The sequence below is a fragment of the Pimephales promelas genome, chromosome 7, assembly GCF_988280905.1.
Source record: "Pimephales promelas chromosome 7, fPimPro1.hap1.1, whole genome shotgun sequence".
Lineage (NCBI taxonomy): Eukaryota > Metazoa > Chordata > Actinopteri > Cypriniformes > Leuciscidae > Pimephales > Pimephales promelas.
The window spans coordinates 28,610,070-28,630,516 of NC_142775.1; the positions used below are offsets into that span (position 1 = coordinate 28,610,070).

Here is a 20,447-nt window from a genome sequence, read left to right on the forward strand (position 1 = left end):
TGATCACCATATCTTAATAGCGACACCACAATTTACTAATAGTAAAAAGAAAGTCAAACAAGATGATAATATATGTAATTTGAGCAAGTAACATGTCTGCGGCACAACAGGAGCCTGACCAGCTTGGTTTACTGACATGACGTAAATTGAAGCACGAATGACGTAAACACAAAATATCCACAAAAACCTGTCCACTCAAAAAATAATTAATTTTGAATGAATTACCTCCAGTTCCTAAAATCATTTTGAACAAATTGCTAAACTAATAGAAAGTTCTGTCATGATACTCTAGATGATGCAGGCTAGGTTAACAGTCTCATCCCAAGACGTCATACAACTGACGCTTTTGACCATACGTCAACATCTGCCGTTTTAGGGTACCCTTTAACGTCGGTTAGATGACGATCCTGGGGCGTCATCCAACTGACGCTTTACCTTTATGTCAGTTAGGTGACGGGGTAGGTTTAGGTCTGGGGTAGGGTTAGGATTAGATAACATCATTTAACCGACGTTTAAAGGTACCCTAAAACGGCGGATGTTGACGTATGTTCAAAAGCGTCAGTTGTATGAAGTCTTGGGATGAGACTGCGCTGGCTAGGTCCTTAACTCAATCTGCTTGCAGTCACTACATTCTCTATAGGTCACAGCTGATTGGTTCTTGCTGTATTAGTAGCCAATGAGCTCAAGTGCTCAACCTTCAAATACTTGGTTAACATTTGCCGTAGCTGTGCAGAGCGCTTTAAGAAACCCTCCACCTTCCCCAGCTCCACCTTTATAGATATGCTACGGGTAATTTGGACACTAGATTGTACAGCAACAGTCATAACTTTGTCTTACTTGCCTCCAGCTGCGTGTTGTGTGTATGTATTGGCAGTAGCAAGTCCCTTTCTTGCTCTGCACCAGCAGCTGTGTAGCACATCTATTCTGTCAAGACCAAATATATCAACATTGTCATTCACATTACCATGCCAACACTCAGAGAATCATTATGACATAACTATAATTCACCATGGCTTAGTGGATTTGGGTAAGGCAAGAACCCAATTCTGAAAACTGTGGGGGGGGTTTTATTTATTTTTTATGACTTTTTTTTAAAGTCAAGAACTGTGCCGATAAACCTCAAACAAAGGATCATATGACAATGAGAACAGAAATATAGATTACAGACAAATGTAAAGTGTAGCAAAGTCTTTATGGGTGAAGTATTTTCCTCTACGTACAATATTTATTTTAACACAATGAGTTAATCTTGTCAGACAAAGAGAAAGAGATGTGAAAAGACCAGAAATAAGCAGTCTGAAAAAATCACACAGTAGTTTCAATATTTTCAATAATCTCCACAATGGATTTGGAAGGGGACAGTAGGGTGCATTCATCCTGGTCCCATAGACTTCCCGGACTAGAGTGTCCATCCATGCTAAGTTCGTCCTCTTCCTCAGACTCTTCCTCATAGGACTCCAGATAGTGACCTCCCAAAGCATTGATTCCCGAGTCCTCAGAGCTGGAGGGCGAAGAGCAGTGGCCCATTTTTGGTCCTTTAACGGTCTCCTCAATTGTCTGCTTGTCTTCAGTGTGCTGTTTCTGTGCTACCTGACAAGCAGGGTTTATCTGAGGTGGGCTAAGAGGAGCCTCGGTGTGAACTGGGGGCCGCTGAACGTAGCACATCTTGCCGTTGATGCGTTTGACAATGTAGTCGTCGATAAACAGTTCGGCAATGTTGCAGTACTTCGGGGACTCGGGACAAGGAGGTGGCAGGAAACAGGGGGAGATGCGGAGGAAGCGTTCAGTCAGAGAGATGGTCAGATCAATGGTGTTGGTACAGTCAGATGGAGTGACCGGCACAGGTGTGCTTGGTAGCTGAGCCACATTGGTCATGGGCTGGTAGACATATTTACCTGTACAGACAGAGTAAAAGGAGATCATTACCTAAATATCTATCAGAAAGCACATACTAATTTGTGTACTATAATTGAATTACCTTAACAAGGCTGAAGCAAGCAGTAAATTCAGACTATAATATTTAGCTAGCAAAAGTTGAAGGAGATATGCACTGCATTAAAACTCACAGGATGCTTCATTATGTATAATCTCTTGCAGTGCACTGCAGTATTAATGCCAGCAGCCTCTGATCTGAAAGTCATCATCATTTACAAATGAATCTATTTTTGTTTTCATTAAAGCATATACATCAATATCTCACATGGAGAGTAACCAAAAACCTGTGGCGTCGATCTACATGCTAATGAAAACTACTGCCACACACCAGTTTAGTTCATCTTTCGACTTGCTGTCAGAAAAAGAGAGATCAAAATCTAAAATACTCAAGTGTAATTCATTGAAACATATTTAATTATATAATAATAAATAAATAAAAACATGTGCACATACAGTATGATGAGAGATAAAAAAAAGTATTATCCAAAAAGACGATCATGCTGTAATCCACTGAGGTTGTATTACAGTGCAGCAACATACTTTCACAGAACGAATTAATGGTTATTTTACACAGTGTTGTTTTTTTTTTATATATATATATAAGTCTATGTATAGTCTATTTATTAGTCTATGTATAGTCTTTAGTCTATGTATAGTCTTTTTTTTTTTGTATAGTTTCTTGCCCCCGAAAGAGTTTTACATAATTTTCCACCCTTCCTTTGTTACTGTAGCTTTAAATGTCTATGTATACCGTTTGATTGGTTTTGAAATGATGAGTAATAGTGTTAACTGCCAAGATGGTGAATGTTAAATATGCTTTGATATGTACACCTGGTTGTTTCTTATTTACTTTTTAATTAAGGGATCAAAAACTTCAAATGATTAAATATGTGCAATACATGGTTAATCTGTTGACTGTTAATTATAAAATAAAATCAACATGAAATACAAACATAGCAGTAAATACAAATGTGCATATCATATCATAGAATAGAATAAACTCTTTTACATAACTGGACTGCCTCTTATTATATTATATTATATTATATTATATTATATTATATTATATTATATTATAGCTTTCTATTGTTTTCCATCACAGTACATTTTAAGGAATCTCTGTCAAGTCTCCCGCTTGAATGTGCTCATGGTTGTGGTGTCAATAATATGATGATTTCTGATCTAACTCTTCTTTGCAGCTTTGTTAAAATACCATCCCCTGGTTTCACAGACAAAGCTAAAACTTATTCCCAGACTAAAAATGCATGATCGAGCCATCATAACTGAAGGCAACTTGTCAGTAATGTTTTTTAATTTTTTTTTTCACTTTTATAAATGTTGAACTAAGGCCTAATCCTGACTTAATCTCAGCCCCCTGTCTATGAAATATTTCAACATAAAAAAAGAAAATCTTGTTTTCCATGAAAGAACCCCTTTTAATCATACTATAAAAGTTTGATCAAGGAGGATTTTTTGTTGCTGTTGTCCAATTTGTCTTTTTTTTGGTTGCTCCTTTGTTGAAAAAAGTTCAAAATAAAAAGTCCAGAAAGACAGCACCACATTTCATTTCCGTTTCGTTCCACACATCTGCAGAATCCAGCCGGGATGTGATCAGGACATCTGTGACAACACTAATCCCCTGTTATCTAAGGCCCAGATCCACTCACTCGCTTATGGCCTTTGACAGTAAGTCTTTTGTCTCATATCTCTCTGTCTAAGGGTCTTTCTCACATGCACACCCTCTGTCTTTCTCTTTCTCAAAAGCATCCCCTGAATTATACAGGGGTCAGCTCTACAGAGATAAAATATGACCGTTAGCCCCATCCATCCCACTCACTTGACCACAACGGATTTATACAGGTCACTTATGAATGCATTAGATAGCAACAGTCAAATATCTTGTGCTTGGTGCTGTAAACAGATGACTATTCCAGGGTTTAAATAGTGACACTACTAAGTAAACTACATTTCAAAACAGCATGGGAGTAGTTTTTCAAGTAAAAAGTTCAATGACTCTCTCATATGAAGCACTACAGGGAGTTTGATTAATTTTAGAGGATATTCATTCAGATTCAAAACAGAGGATTTTACATCCTCTAATTCAGCCCATTCTCACCCCCAAGGCGTCACTTAACTGACGCCTTGGGAAGCATTTGGACATGCTTCAATATCTGACGCTTTAGGCGCCCTTTAGCGTCAGTTAGATGACGCCCTAGGATCGCGTGTGCCCTACCCCCACCCCACACCTAAACCTAACCGCGTCCTCTAACTGACGCTTTCCTTTAGCGTCAGTTAGATGACGCCGTAGGATCGCGTCATGTAAGTGACGCTAAAGGGCGCCTAAAACGTCAAATATTGAAGCATGGTCAAAGGTGACGCCTTGGGGTGAGAATGCGTTGTCTAATTCGTACTGATATACAAAATAATATGCTGCAACAATTTAATGAATTCAATATCTTGGTAGGGTAATAAAACAGATACTACCACTACTACTAATACAGTTTAATAATAAATGGACATATCAATGTTGACATTTCTACAAGTAATAGTAGTTCTAGCAAACAATTCCTGCAGCCCTGATATTTGATTTCTGTATCAAAGTCATGAGAGGAACTTAATAAACATATCTGGCCAAGAAAAGCAAAGACAACAAAAGAAAGAAAAGCAAAACAAACTCATTACATTCTAATGAGATTCCAAAAATGTCCTGTGAAGAGAGCAAACGAAGCAAATTGCACGGGGGTGCCGACTATCTCGACTGAGCGGAACGCAATTATTTCACTGCACTTTTCTCATGTGCAATCAACAATGGAGGTTCCACTTGTACGATCTGGCCTTCATTTACAGACTTCTGTCGGTTCTTTGTTTTATAAATCTTTTGGACAAGGACCGGATCTCCAAGCCAGAATAGAGCTCAGAGAGGAAATCAATGTTTGACAGCTGGAGCTGCAGGCACAGAGCCAGAAACAGGAGGCTTCCTTCTCTACGTTTCACACATGGCCACATAACATCACTAAGCAGCACGTACACGCCTGGAGCACAGACGCCACTCTCACAGCTTCTGGTCTCTCACCACCACAGCCCTGGATTTGCTCAGGGGATGACTGGGTACTGTCAAACCCAAACACAGCACAGCAAAGCTGTCGGTATCATGTGTGGTGCGGTGCTGTGCAAGAGCAACGTTAATAAATCATCACAGTGTACACCATAACACAGCGGTGTGCCGTTGGGGCACTCACTGCACCATAAGAACAGTCAAGACAACAACACAATAAAGACTGTTTGTAGAAAGGAAATAGAAATGAATTAGAAAGAATTTGGGGGAGTGTGGGGTCAGATTTAAAAAAAAAATGATTTCATCAAGAAATCTCTGATGCTCACCAAGGCTGAATGCATTTGATTAAAAAATACAGTAAAAACAAAAATATTGTGAAATATTGTTATAATTTAAAATAAAGATTATTTATTTGGAAGCTGGATTTTTAGTACTTCAGTCTTCTAATATGCTAATTTGCTGCTCAAGAAAATTATTATTCATGTTATTATATATTATTAATGTTTGTGGATATTTTTGGGGAAACTTTTTTCATATTCTTTTCATAAATAGAAAATTCAAAAGAATAGTATTGGTAACTTTATGTTACGGTGACGTAGTTAGTTACACATTACTACATTTATGTACTAATAACAGTAAACTATATATACTTACTGTATTACAAGTAACTAACGCTAGACTAAAGGCTAACACTAACTGTATTATCTATAGTAATTACATACTAAGCACAATGCAACTACGTCACAGTAAAGTGTAACCACAGTATTTACTTAAAATAGTCTTTACTGTAACACCTTTAATGAAATTAATGCATCCTTGCTGAATAAAAGTGTTCATTTCTTTCTTTCTTTCTTTCAAAAAATAAATAAATAAATAAAATAAAGGGATATTTCACACAAACAAATTGATTTTAACATCATTAACTCCCCTCAAAAGAAGATATTTTGAAGAATATGGGTAATAAAACAGTTTATGGGCTGTAACAGTTTAAAAAAAATACAATTCAAATCAATGGGGAACATCAAATGTTTGTCAATCAACATTCTTCAAAATATCTTCCTTTTGTTTTCAGCAGAAGAAAGAAATGCATACAGGTTTGGAACAACTTGAGGGTTAGTAAATGATGACTGATGATGTCAAAATGTTCATTTTTGGGTGAATCCTTTTGGGTGTATCCTTTTAAACTAAAATATATGTAGATCTGCCATAAAACAAAAAGTGCTTCCCCTGATAGAAAGCCACGCATGGAATTGTGAATAGCCAGCCAACAATTGTGCTAGATGTAATTTCAAAAGTCTTAGTTTGTACAGTTACGCAACAAAGCTCCAGGATCTCCAGCCATGAATTATTTAACAGATCTGGCATATTAAACAATACATATCAGGGTGAGCTTGTTGTGTTTATAATTTTATGGTACATTTAATGCTTTTTTCAATGGCACACCAGTCAGTAGTTCTCACAGGGCAAGTGTGCTGGCTGATAAACCACGAGCACATTAACATAATGCTCTGTCTCTATTGCAATAATGGCAGATTATAGCTGTCATCATGGGCACAGACTGATAAAGGATAAAAAAAAAAAACACTGAGTGTCTACCTACCCCCATATTACAATCCAAATTCAACCTCATATCTCATACTGTGGATGTATGCGATCATACAAAATGATAAAACTGCAAGCAAACAATGATGCACTGCAAATAGCAGCATTTGTAGACCATAATTATTAGAATTTATGTGGATTACAGACATGCTTTTATTGATCAGATAAATAAATAAATAGAGTAACCCTATCTGTGTTGTAAAAGTAATAACAAACATACTGTAGGACTGGCCAGTAGCCTAATAAAATACAAAGAGGAAAATATAAAGGAAATTAAAAAACTACTGTTGGCCGTTGAGGATAATAATCTCTTATTATTTGATGGCTGAACTTAATAAAGTTCAGCTCTCTTGGCCGAAGTGAGGGTATTAAATACGGTTTGATCTGTTCACACAGTTCTAAAGGGCTCGTTCTGACATTTACCTCCCTTAAACTCAATGAAAGCTTTTCCAATCACTCGAGACCTGAACTCAGTCAGAATGACGTGAACTAGAGGAAGTGAACATCCTGCTCAAGGAGCCGAGCGGACACTTCCTGTGTGTATTCGCTCATGACTGCTGGATACAGGGTCATGTCTAGCTAACGACTGGAGAATATAGAGGTGACGCAAAGGTTCAGGAAGCTTTGATAAAGTCAGCTATAGAGGTTTGAACTCTCACAATGAAATTTCTCCCGAGATATGTCTGGGGAGATCTACACATCTTGCTTACTGAGAAATTGTCAAGCTTGTGCTCAGGCAAGACATATTATGCTGAAACAGCACCTGTGTGACACTAGACAGCTGCAAGCTTATAACAGCTTGCTTGATCGTACATGCAATGGAAAGTGTTGTTCAAATAAATGTCATATTTGAAACCCTAAAATGGTTCAGAGGGTTTCTATGTTGATCCCTAAGGTTCTTGACTCAATTTTAAAGAACCCTTTGTACCCAAAAGGTTCTTTTAAAGAAGAAATATTTTAAAAGCTTGTGTAATAATGTCATGTTTAATGGGTTATTTGAAAAAAAATCTATAGTCATAAAGTATGTTTCCGAGTTGTTTAACTTATAAAATTGTATTAAAAAAAAAAAAGAAGAATTAAAACAAACAAAAAAATCCATCATGGGATCATTTCATGGATTTAGTTTTAATTCATTTCGCTTGTAATTTTAATTCAATTTTATGAATTAAACAACTTGTAAAGTAAACATACTAAGGGACTGCATGACGTGCCAGGCAGAACCCTATATAACGTTTTATAGAACCTTTCTCATAAGAGAGAAGATTCATAAAAATAGAAAAGAAAATGGAAAATGATGGAATATTGTTGCTTTAACTTAAAAATTATGTAACCTGGTTGCCTTAAAATTTTAAGTTGATCAAATGGAAAAAGTGAGTTAATACAATGAAGGAGATTAATTTAATCATCAGAAACTCAGAATAATAAGTTATCTGAACTAAATCAATTATTTAAGTTGATTTGACAAAAGAAAAAAAAATGTTGTGATAACAAATATTTTATTTAATTTTTTTTTACAGTGTATTTACATAACCTATTTTTTTCTGCAAGATGATGGAAAGTAGATTTCTTTCTGCTATATAGAATATGTGGGGTAGTGATCTTTAATCATACGATCAGCTGCATTATTGTGTGAAGTGTATGATATTTTGTACCATTTCTCATTTGAACAGTGCACACTTACTAGTGTCTCATAATGTATTTAGAATAGAATAGAATAGAATAGAATAGAATGTATTTGCATGTCGGAGGTGGTCCACTTACAGTGACACCAGCCTAAATGGCAGCACCAGTGCAGTTTGAAACACTTTCCGTGGCTGTGTGTCGCGCAAATGGACAGTCCATCACAGGGGAGAAAGTCTGGTCTGCCTGCACAGCTTTTGGCCAGAGCTTGAGCTTCATCTAACTTATCGCTCTTCAAAACCTTCTGCGCTCCGGTGTAAGCCATGGTTACTGTAAGAAATGAGACATGCAATGAATATACACTGTCAAACGCCTACAGATTTAAGAGACATTACAAATAGGAAGGACTGCTTGAGGAAGGAAATGTATTTAGGTCAGACTTTACGGTATATGGCACGTTTATTAATTATTGATTGTATTATATATTATCATCCAATACACAGGCTACTATAATTTGTGTTACGGTATTAAAAACAAATGATAAACAGTTGAGTGTTAGTCTCAAATAACACGAACTATAAAAGTATTTGGAGTTTGGATTTGCTTACCTCAGTCACTTACAGCTGCTGATGATATCCTACCATCACACAACATCAGCATTAAGATCGCTGTAGCCGTACTGAATATGAAGAATGACATTTTTCCATATTAAACTGGACTGGCTTTCGATGAGGATAATCCTTCATAGATTTCCATAAAATGATCAACTGAGTTAAAATAAAAATGTATCTGCCAGATCCGTACTGATGAACAACCATGCATGTAAAAGGTCCTGGAGCGCTCGCAATTTAAGGAGCGAGAGAGAGAAAAGCGCAGACTAAAACTTATGTTTCACATGAGCTCCTAGTGTTGCAGTTGCAGTCGCAGTGGACGATGCTGCGGGACTGACTGAGTGCTAATGGCACACCGACGGGAAATATTATACTCATGCACACACACACATACACACACAGCTGCTGTGACAACACTTGACCAGAGGACGGCGCTCAAAGACACTACAAAGGTTTTCTCAATCATGATTTTACTGTAGCCTCCTACATAAGGGAAATCACTTCATTTAAGGTGTCATTGTTAGAGTGTAATTATATATTTAAGTACTGAGTAATAATAATTAACTAATGTACTTACTCTAGGGTCAGGGTAGGATTAGGATTTGGTTGAGGTTTAGTTGCATGTATTAGCTATGCAGTTTACTGTTATTACTATGGTACATGTAACATAATAACAAGCACACTGTAAAATAAAGTGTTACCGGAAAGACTTTAGAAAGATTTTCTAGAAATGTTTTATTATTGTTATTATTAATAATTGTACTTTGACTAACAATCTTATATTATTACAGTGGGGGGAAAGCAAAATATGAAAAACAAAAAAGAAAAAGTATGAAAAAGATATTGATTATTTGACAAATCTCTATAAAATACATTTTGAATTAAAAATTCAAATTTGAGTTTTCAATGAACATTTAAAAGATTTATTAATCTGAGTACTAATGCAAACTTCTGATCTCTCTCTCTCTCTCTCTCTCTTTCTCTCTCTCTCTCTCTATATATATATATATATATGTGTGTGTGTGTGTGTGTGTGTTACATGTTGTGTTTTCATATTTTATGAGGACTTTTCATAGACATAATGATTTTTATACTTTACAAACTTTATATTCATACTACCCCCTTACACTAACCCTGCCCCTAAAGATACCCATCAATGAAAACTTTCTGTATTTTTTTTTTATTTTCAAAAAACATCACTTAGTATGAATTGTAGCCTACGCTGTTTTCCTCATGGCTACCAAAATATGTTCCCACAAGGACAAAACATTTTAGATATAGGACATATTTGTGGCACGCACACACACAGTGATTAGAAGCAATAGCAATTAACTTATCCCTTGCAGCAAAGCACAAATCACATCATACACACTACACCTAACAGGTCAACTATTCCACATATCAAGAGCCAAAGTAATTAAGTTTTCCTTAAACTGAATGCACAGCCATAAATTGCCCTAATGAAAACACCCATACAGGTAATTTATAATATATAGACTAATGATCAAAAGTTTTTTGTTTTTTAGCAAGGATGCATTGAATTGATCAAAAGTTACAGATATTTTTTTTCATCAAATAATCCTAAAAAAAAAAATGTATCATGGTTCCACAAAAAATATTAAGCCATTTTCAGCATTGATAAGAAATGTTTCTTGAGCACCAAATCTGCATATTATAATGATTTCTGAACGATCATGTGACACTAAGGAGTAATGGCACCAATGGGCATGAGACCAGTGCTGTGCAAAAAATAAACCAAGGTAATAAACCACATTACTAACAGGGATTTACAACTACTGTCCTTTCTGACAAATCTATGTCTGCTACCAAGAATGCAAAAATACACAGACAGAGACCATTAAAACCTATTCGGGGATAAATAATAATCCGATACGACAGATAAGAGTTGAGAATGTAGATTTCTTATTAATAACCGGCTTTATGTATAGTTTTAAACTTAACATATAGCATGTTGTTCATGCTGCTCTTACAGATGGCTGTGCATTGTTTTGATATGCTCTCTCCATTTTTGGATAGGAGGACTGCCACAAGCTACAAGTTTTTTCAGAAGAGGACTGGGCTCTAAATGAGACACATCAGGGTGGGCTTGGTGGTAATACTCCAACCTCTCCAGGACTCTCTCCAGGCCCACAATGCTGGCGTAAAACATGGGCCCACCTCGGTGCCTTGGAAAGCCATACCCGAACTGATAGATGACATCAATATCCTCCGGTCGGGCAGCTATGCCATCCTCCAGAATACGAAAGCCCTCGTTGGCCAAGGCAAAAAGGCATCGCTCGATAATTTCCTGATCAGTAACATTGCACGGTTTAATGCCGTACCTGCTCCTGTACGTCTCAAGGAGGTTCTGGATCAGTGGGTCAGGTTTTGCGTTTGTGCCCCCAGGTTTGTCGTACATGTACCAGCCACGACCAGTCTTCTGGCCAAACCTGCCTTGCTCACAGACCATGTCTGGAATGGGACAGTACTTACGCCCTTGGCGCCTACGTGGGGGATTTTTCGGGTCGACATCAGGCCCGGTCAACCCAGATTCCTTCCGGACTCTCCAACCAACATCAAGACCTGCAAGGTCAGACATCCTAAAGACACCCATTGTGAAACCAAAGTCCTCCAGAACCTTGTCGATTTGTTCAGGTGTGGCCCCCTCCTCCAGCATGAAGGTGGCTTGATCAGAGTAAGGCTTTAGCATACGGTTTCCAACAAAACCAGAGCAGTTTCCAACAGCAACACTCAGCTTTCCCATCCTCTTCCCGAGACTCATCGCTGTAGCGATGGTTTCACTTGAGGAGCGAGGCCCACAGACAACTTCCAAGAGCTTCATGACATGTGCCGGCGAGAAGAAGTGCATCCCAATCACCAGCTGCGGTCTATCCGTCACACCGGCCAGCGCATCCACATCCAGACCAGAGGTGTTGGAGCAGAGTAGAGTGGTTGGTCTACACACCTTAGACAATTCTTGGAAAATACGCTTCTTAAGTGCCATGTCTTCAAAGACTGCTTCAATAACAAGGTCCACATCCTTCAGGTCCTGTAAGCTGAGGGTGAATTTGAGGAGATTGTGAGAGGCACTCACTCCCCGTCTTTTGGCATCTCTCTCTAGCATGCCAATCACCATCTGCCTGCCAGTCTCCATGAGTTTCTTGTCTGACTCTACAGCAATGACAGAAATTCCCACACGTGCCAGAGACACAGCAATGCCCCTGCCCATTGTGCCCAGACCTAAAAGGGTGACAAATGAATGGTCAACAGAGTAAAACAAAACCACCAATTTAAAACAACATAGGTACGGTTAGACATAGGCACTTGTTAATTAGCAGATGGTGAAACTGATCAGAGCACAAAACTGAGCCATATACTGCCAGCATTCTTCCTCTATGATCACAGAAGAATCTCTGCTTTTCTCAAACGTAAAGGAAACGGATGTTTCAACACTTCTGAAAAACAACATAGGCACACATAACAACCTATAAGTGTGCATAAAGCTGTCCTAGATAAGAATATTGAACATCATTTTTTTAAATGTATTTTTACAATTTCAAATGTATGTTTTAAGTCCCTTGGATTTAATAAATCTAAATGTAAGAAAACACTTTTTTTTTTCCTTTGGAATATTAAATGATACAGAACATTTTCAATTCTGTCATCATTTATTCATAATTTCATCGTTCCAAATCTGTACTTTTTTCTTTTGTGGAAGATAAAATATATTTAGAAAAATACCTTTTTTTTTTTGTCCATTCAATGAAAGTCAATGGGGTCCAGTGTTGTGCTTCTCTATTTCAAATTATCTTCTTTTGTGTTACACAGAAGAAGAAAAGTCATATGTTTGGAACATCATGAAGGTGAGTAAAGTGTATTCCATTATAGTTGTTGTTTAATTAGCTTTTATGTTTTTATTATGATTTCAGTTATTTTAGTACATTTTAGTGAATGTGTTTTGTAAATGTGTTTTGTAAATGTGTTATATGCTTTTTTATGTTACTTTTTTTTACCAAACTTATTAAGATTTAGTTTTTATTTATTTCCAAAAATGTATTACTAATTCATTTAGTTGCCAAGGCAACATTTCTAATTTTTGTTTAGTTTCAAACAGCTCAAACAGTAGAGCACGACTCTAGCAATGCCAAGGTCATAAGTTTGATTCCTATGGAAAAAGCAAAAACTCTAAATATGCATCTTGAATGCAATGCAAACCTTTTTGGATAAAAGTGTCTGCCAAATGCCAAAATTATTTTTTATTTTTATTCAATTCACAAAAATGTTTAATAGTTTTAGTTAACCAAATAACCCTGCTACCATCCCTAGGTCTTGTTCAAGCACCTAAAGACATTCTGTTTTGGTACCTATAACGGCTGCACTCCGGATCTCTCTGGGTTTGGTGTTATTCCATTGCGCTCCACTAGGTAGAGTCCATTTCCCAGCAGTCCTCTCGGCAAAGAAGCAGTACTGAAGAGCCCGGGCCTGGCCAGAGTTGAAGAGAGTGGCCATCAGTTCACTCTCCCGCTTTATTCCCTGGCTGTAAGGCAGTGTAGCAGCTGCCCGCACGGCCTGAACACAAGCCAAAGGTGCCATCACTCCCCGAGCCTTCTTCTGAATCTGCAAAGTGACCGCTTCCAATAGGACATCCAGATCTGGAGGGCAGGGCACGGTCAGCGCACTCAGTCTTCGAGAAGACAGTGGTTTGTCTGTGAAATATACAATGGATATGATATCAAAATATAACCTAATATGATAAACAAAGGCAATACTAAGTGGATAGTATTGAACCTCGTGTAGTACTTATGGTCATTTTATAACAAACATGGCAATTACTCCGAATCAGTAGAAATAGAATGGTCAAGAAGAAATTCAAAAATACTTATGTTAATCAGTTTCAAAAAGTATGTTGGATTTCTGAAAGTGTGTAATCGTATAGCAACCAAAATACATAAACACTTGGCCTGACTTGAGTCAGTTTTCATGTTTTATGTGGACTTTACACAGACATAATGATTTTTATATGTACAGACTGTATATTCTATCCAGGGCCGGATTAACCATTAGGGCAACTGGCCACTTGCCCAGGGGCCCATGACATCTAAGGGGTCCTGGGCACCGTCAAATATATTATGTTAGATCACGTTATGAACGCAGTCCTCACTTTCCTAATTATATGCAGATTTTTGCAACCCGTTTGATCAAAATATAATGTTAAATCACATCAAAAACAGTGTCTGTAGCCTCCTGCGCAGTGAGCATGTCGACACGACTCGCATGACGCTCTGAAATTTGAAATCGGCGGGAAGATGGGGAAGCACTTGCCTACGGTTGCCTAACATAAAGGTCTCGACTGTTTAGCGTGATATTGATATCATTCTGTTTGTGCTGCATGATTTATAGAAAAGTGTGCACTTTGCTCACGCGATTAGCATGGTGATCTGGTGTTTTCTCCAAAATGAAAGCTCAAGGGTCTTCTTTGTAATTTACTGTGTAATTTAAATTTGTAGTTTTGTACATTTTCAAAAAACATCATTTAGTATGATTTATAAGCTGTTTTCCGCTAAAGGGATGTCAGAAAGTGAGCACCTGCCAAAATGTCTTAACTTTACTCTCTTTTTCCTCACTCAAACCAGTCCGAAAGGAAGACAGACACACATACACACACATAACACAACAGCCCATCAAAACTGCAATTTTAGTGTTTTGACTTCCTGCCTCACTAAAAGGATTACGCAGGGAGGTACCTGATTCAATATAGCTTTTAACTGCATTAGATTCATCTTTCTCTCTGGAATGTGGGTCACTCTGATGAGCCTTAAAGGGCCAGCAGGACCAGAAACCAACAGTTTTGTCTGTTTTTTTGCTCTGTCCTGTTTTGAGCAATTAATAAAAAGTATATTGACAGGAATTAGCATTTCAAAACAGTGGTGTTCCTTTCAAGTAACACATAGAAGCACGAGTGTCCAATTTGATGTCTAGTGTACTGTGCTACTGTATAGTGGACACTACAGATGTTGCTGTGGTTAATCTGTGGTGCTGTGGGAAGGACTTGAATCACTAATGCTGTGATTTGTTGTAAGTAGGGCTGGGTCAGATCCTGATAGGTGCATGTGGCAGATGTTTCAGCGACTGGAAAACAAGATAAATCTCTGTAGCTATGAGTGTCAAGAGAAAGAATCTACAAAAAAGTGTTGTAATCTACTAAACGAACTAGCTGCAAGATTAATCACTCCATTTCAACATTTGATTTTAGGCAACAACAAACAAAAGACATAAATGATGAGTAAATTTACTATTCATCCCATGAAGCACTGTGAAAGATGTTACTGAAGCAAAATCAATGATACAATATAAAACGATTGACTTACAGTATAGTAATTATGAAGTAAGAATGCACTCATAAAATATTCATATATGCAGCCATTAAAAAGTGTGGAGTCAGTAAGGCTGCATTTATTTGATCAATAACATTAATAACTGTACTATTGTGAAACTTGTTTCTGTTTTAATATATTTACATGATACTGCAGAAATCATACTAATACATTGAATTGCTATTCAAGAAACACTTACTAATAATGGTGAAAAATGTTTTGTGGAAACTGTGATAGGAACAGCGTTTACTTGAAATTGAAATCTTTTGAAACAATGTAAAAGTCTCTGTAATTGTTGAATAATACATATGCGCTGAAATGATTTACTGGATTGGGAGGTCTTTGCTGAGCTCTATCAATGGAGAAAAATAATGGGATTTCTTACCTCTGGGACTCTACTGTCTCACAATAGATATTACGATCTATCACACACATGAGATTAGGCTAATTCTCAGCCATTCTCTTTAAACAGATTCTGTGCGGCCACAATTTGAGATGGAATCAACCTGTTTACATTCTGACAGATTTGGACCTTTTGCAGTTTACCATTAATCAGTAAATCAGTCATATTTGAGTTTGTCCAGCATACCAGTGTCAAGTTTGCTCCTGCTCCTCAATTCCATTTAGTTGACTGTTGCAAGGATTTTGTCGGGTTCATCTTCGCTCAGCAAGTGATTACTGTGAAAGCATTAGCTTTTGTGGCCTATCTTTAATCTCCCTCTACAGCTTATCCTGACTCTAGATGAACCCTGATCTCTCCATACGAGTGTCACTCACAACATTCACATTACAAGAGTTCTGGCTCCCTCACTCTCTGTAGAGCATAATAAAGAGCTGCACTTACGGTAGACCTAGAAAAGCCGAATAATTTGACAGAAATACTTCAGAGAGCCCGGCAATCATTTCAATTATTTAATTGCTCTCATATGATTTGTCATTACTGGAGGAAATGGGGGTCAAGCAGAAGGTGAAGAATTGGCATTCATTTTTCAGAAGCTGCAGAGAATCTCTAATTATTTTTCAGCGAGAGCACAATTCAACAGTATAAACAAAGATTTTAGACTTCACTTGCCCCGTATATAGTTAAGACGGCTGTACTGAAAGTCAGTACAAATATAATTAAATATAAAAAAATATGATATAATTTTGCATGTTTTTAAACCAGTTCGATGAGATTTAAAGACCATCTTATCATCAAAAGTAAATAAAAGATCTGTAATAATGAGAGCTGTTTAATATATATATATATATACATACACACATGCATGTAAGAAAAAAACATATTATTTATACATTAAATATTTATATTTACACATCATATAAATTATTATATATATAAATTAATATATAAATCTATATACAGTATATACATGAAAATATTTCTTAAATATATACAAGCATGTGTGTGTATTTATAAATATAAATAATTATACACAGTGCACCCACATATATTATCTAAACACAAACTTTTATTTTGGATGCGACGATTAATCACGATTAATCGTTTGACAGCCCTAATATATATATATATATATATACCATGTTTAAATTGTTCTCCAATGCTCAGAAGGGTCACAATTAATATTCAAACAATGTTAGTTCCTTTTCACTTCTTGAAAAATAGATCAAAAAGCACCGAACGACTCTGAAACTCGTTGACAAGGATATGAAACATTAATTCCATTTGCTGTGACAAAGGATTTATCTGTAACGTCCCCTGACTCTGAAAGCCTGCCAAAGACTCGGCTTCCCTTTACTGTTCATTTTTTAATATCCGCATTTCTGATTTGCAAGCTCATGCTCACGCTGACATACCTACAGCTCTCAGGGCAAACTCCACAGCCACCTCACAAGCATTCTGCTCTGTGACCTGGTCAACGATGCCCAGCTTCAGAGCCTCCTGGGAAGAGACATGGCGGCCTGCAATATGAAACAATAATTCTGGAGTTGGTAAAGTAGAAACTGAGCGATGTGGGGGTGTTTTACTTGATTATTATTATTTCTTGTTTTGCTTTATACATTATTACAGTGGGTGAGGAAAATCCCACCATTACCATAAAATAACTGAAATCTCACTGTGCATGTTTAAAGGATTAGTTCACCCATAAATGAAAATAAATGAGTCACCCTCACAGTGTTTCAATCCCATATGCTGTTAATTTACTAGTGGAAAATATATATAACTTTTTTAAAGAATGTACATAAAAAGATTTGCGGTCCACCATAATAATAACAATTATAATACATAGCCTACATTTGGAATGACATGAGGGTGTGCATTTTTGGATGAACTGTTGCTGTACGCTGAACAATGACACTATTTTCTTTTAGAGCTGCTTTACAGCAGAACTGAAAACTGTTTGCATCAGTGAATCATTATTTCCCTGTTTATCCCTGTAAAGCTGCTTTGAAACAATCTGTATTGTATAAAGCGCTATCTGGATTTGACTTGTTGCTATATAATATAAGCCCTAAAGCAAATCAATCAGACACATTGTGCAATGCTGACACCTGGTGGGAAAAGTTTGATTTATTACTGAAAACAAAATGTAGTCCCCTACTGTTTTCATTTTTAACATAAAGTACATTGGATGATCAGATTAACTCTAGCATTTCTTACATTGAAGAACTAGTGAATTATTTATGAAATCTATTTCTCTTTCATCTGAAAATATCAGAGACACAGCAGTTATTTTTGAGTAGCAAAAAAGCTCACAAAAATTTTAGCCAATCAGGAAATTCAAAAACAATCTCTGCAGGACATATTTCAGTCACTTGACTTTGACTGTTATGTTTTTTGTGGAGCTACGATTTACAGAGTAGGGTATGTGGCTGAAATTAGCAAAGAGGCTGAAATCTGTTGGGGTGAATTGTGGGTATGCCAATAGGCTAAGTGTATGATTTACCCGTGGTGATTAGTTCTAGAGCAGCAGGAATGCCAATGAGCCTGGGAAGACGCTGAGTTCCCCCGGCAGCTGGCAGGAGGCCCAAAGTCACCTCCGGAAGCCCAAGACGTGCCTGGAACGCAAAATACATTATAGTACATTACATACTTAAAGGGATAGTTCACTTTGAAATTAATTTTTGATATGTTTTAGCTTACCTCAAGGGGATCCAAGATGTAGGTGTCTTTGTTTCCACAGCATTTTTAATTTTGACATTTTTTGGTCAAACCGTTGTTGTCTGTCAGACATACACTGGAGGTGAAGGGGGTCCTCAATCGGTTCACCTCAAAGAGCATGCACAGAGAAGTCAAAATTAAACATGATTTAATGACTCGTACATGTAAGTACACATTGATGGCCTAAGACACGAAACGAGCGGTTTGTGTGAGAAAACGAACAGTATTTATATTGTTTTACCTCTTGTAATCATAGCCATGACAAAATGATCTGACGGCACGGGCGCTTCGGTCTGCGCATGCGCTGGAAGTGATCGCTTGCACGCCTACGTCACTCTTTGTTTATACAGAGATTTCGGAAGTTTTACCTTTCACTAAACATATTTAGATATACAGGAAACCGCAATGGAAGACGATTTCGGTATCTAAATGTGTTTAGTAAAAGGTAAAACTTCCGAAATCTCCGTGACGTCACACGCAAGCGATCACTTCCGGCGTAACATTGAACTGATTCAGTTCGGTTCAGTTGGACATTGCACAACTGATCCAGATCACTTGGATTACACGAGGTAAAAACGATATAAATACTGTTCGTTTTCTCACACAAACTGCTCGTTTCGTGTCTTAGGCCATCAATGTGTACTTACATTTACGAGTCATTAAATCATGTTTAATTTTGACTTCTCTGTGCATGCTTTTTGGTGGACCCCCTTAACCTCCAGTGTATGACTGAAAAATGTCAAAATTGAAAATACTGTGGAAACAAAGACACCTACATCTTGGATGCCCTTGAGGTAAGCTAAAACATATCAAAAATTAATTTCAAAGTGAACTATCCCTTTAATGCATAAACCACAAACCAACAACCTTTCCTTCTTCAAATATTGATATCAAAGTTCAACCCATTAACTTAGCAGCACTAGACAGTATTGCACAATATTCAAGCATGTTCATAAGAATACACAGCAACATAAAATGGTTTACCTTAGAGTGTGCAATACGGTAGTGACACACGAGGGCTAATTCAAGGCCCCCACCTAGAGCTACCCCCTCTATGGCAGCAACCACAGGCTTCTCTCCGGCCTCTATGGAATCCAACAAGGGTAGCAGAGGAGGTCCTCTCAAAGGCCCAGCAAACTCACGGATGTCCGCACCTGGAGAAAAATGCTTTATCAGATGGTCTTCTTACATAACTTGGCTAGGACAAGCAAATCAGTGAAAGTCCTGTGCAACATACATGCGCCAGCATGTTTATCTTGAAAATGTCATTTTTATTGTTTATGGATGTTTATCTGTGATAATCTAACCTCCACAGAATCTTCCATTCTCTCCACAGATCACCACAGCAGTGACCTTCGGGTCACTCAGGGCTCGATCTATGGTCTTTGCAATGCCATGACGCACAGCAGAACTAAGGAAAAAAGCAGATGGACATGTTAAAATCACTATCATAATGGGTTTGTATTAATTATGCACTTGAAAACACTTTTAATGATACTTTGTATTTTTCTATGTGGAAGATCATGTGTAACAATCTTATTTAAAAGTTATTTTTTTTAACTATGCAAAAGTTAGAATTATAACAATGTACATAACAATAGGAAGATATGCAAGATTCTACAAATTGCTAGTTTGGTCTTGGTTTAATAAGAACAAATATAAATGGATTGGAAAATATATATATATATATTTTTTTTTTTTTTTTTTTTAGGTTTTTACTCACCTTAATGAGTTCACTGGTGGGTTGGTAAGAGTGATCAGAGCAACTGATCGTTTAACAAGTTCGTATCGGGCCATTGCGTTGAGCTGTGTTGTGTTGTGTTGTGTTTTGAGTTGAAAGAACTGCAGGACTTTGGAACTTGTGACCAGCAAACTCGGTGCATCAATGTAATCACACCCACTCTAATTGACACGTCACATCTCCTATGTGTCTTCCGTGAAGATTATTTTTTAATGCGATAATAAACACATTGCTTTGCCAAAAAATCTAACGTTATTCAAATCACATCTGGTCACCGCAGGCAGGTTTTTTTTTTTTTTCTTACTGTCAATGGGCAGGAGGCGGCTTCCATTCCCGGAAGTGAATTTACAAATTCTACTATGGTCAAGGACTGACTGAATATTAATCA

At 37.2% G+C, this 20,447-nt stretch overlaps 2 protein-coding genes across 2 annotated transcripts; both read right to left on the bottom strand.

Moving 5' to 3' along the window:
* Window positions 1-1,065: 1,065 nt before the first annotated feature.
* On the bottom strand, window positions 1,066-9,416 carry LOC120487309 (UPF0524 protein C3orf70 homolog B). The gene is made up of 3 exons (XM_039683616.2): window positions 8,821-9,416; window positions 8,354-8,542; window positions 1,066-1,895 (listed from the first exon to the last, which is right to left on the bottom strand). The coding sequence occupies exons 2-3, from the start codon at window positions 8,535-8,537 to the stop codon at window positions 1,306-1,308; spliced, it is 774 nt and encodes a 257-aa protein (XP_039539550.2). The 5' UTR covers window positions 8,538-8,542; window positions 8,821-9,416; the 3' UTR covers window positions 1,066-1,305.
* Window positions 9,417-9,533: 117 nt separating this feature from the next.
* On the bottom strand, window positions 9,534-20,288 carry ehhadh (enoyl-CoA hydratase and 3-hydroxyacyl CoA dehydrogenase). The gene is made up of 7 exons (XM_039683554.2): window positions 20,042-20,288; window positions 19,626-19,729; window positions 19,303-19,472; window positions 18,104-18,215; window positions 17,013-17,117; window positions 13,188-13,529; window positions 9,534-12,063 (listed from the first exon to the last, which is right to left on the bottom strand). Exons 1-7 carry the CDS (start codon window positions 20,113-20,115, stop codon window positions 10,811-10,813), a joined length of 2,160 nt encoding a protein of 719 aa, XP_039539488.2. The 5' UTR covers window positions 20,116-20,288; the 3' UTR covers window positions 9,534-10,810.
* Between the last annotated feature and the right edge of the window lie 159 nt (window positions 20,289-20,447).

What these genes read in the sequence shown, in the direction of transcription:
- LOC120487309 (XM_039683616.2), bottom strand. Translation starts at nt 8,537, where the DNA reads ATGGCTTACACCGGAGCGCAGAAGGTTTTGAAGAGCGATAAGTTAGAT. An exon ending in CCATTTAGGCTGGTGTCACT is followed by an intron (nt 1,896 to 8,353) that starts GTAAGTGGACCA and finishes CTGTCTGTACAG; the next exon opens with GTAAATATGTCTACCAGCCC.
- ehhadh (XM_039683554.2), bottom strand. Translation starts at nt 20,115, where the DNA reads ATGGCCCGATACGAACTTGTTAAACGATCAGTTGCTCTGATCACTCTT. An exon ending in GAATGGAAGATTCTGTGGAG is followed by an intron (nt 19,473 to 19,625) that starts GTTAGATTATCA and finishes ATTTTTCTCCAG; the next exon opens with GTGCGGACATCCGTGAGTTT. An exon ending in GTTTGCCCTGAGAGCTGTAG is followed by an intron (nt 13,530 to 17,012) that starts GTATGTCAGCGT and finishes TATATTTCACAG; the next exon opens with ACAAACCACTGTCTTCTCGA.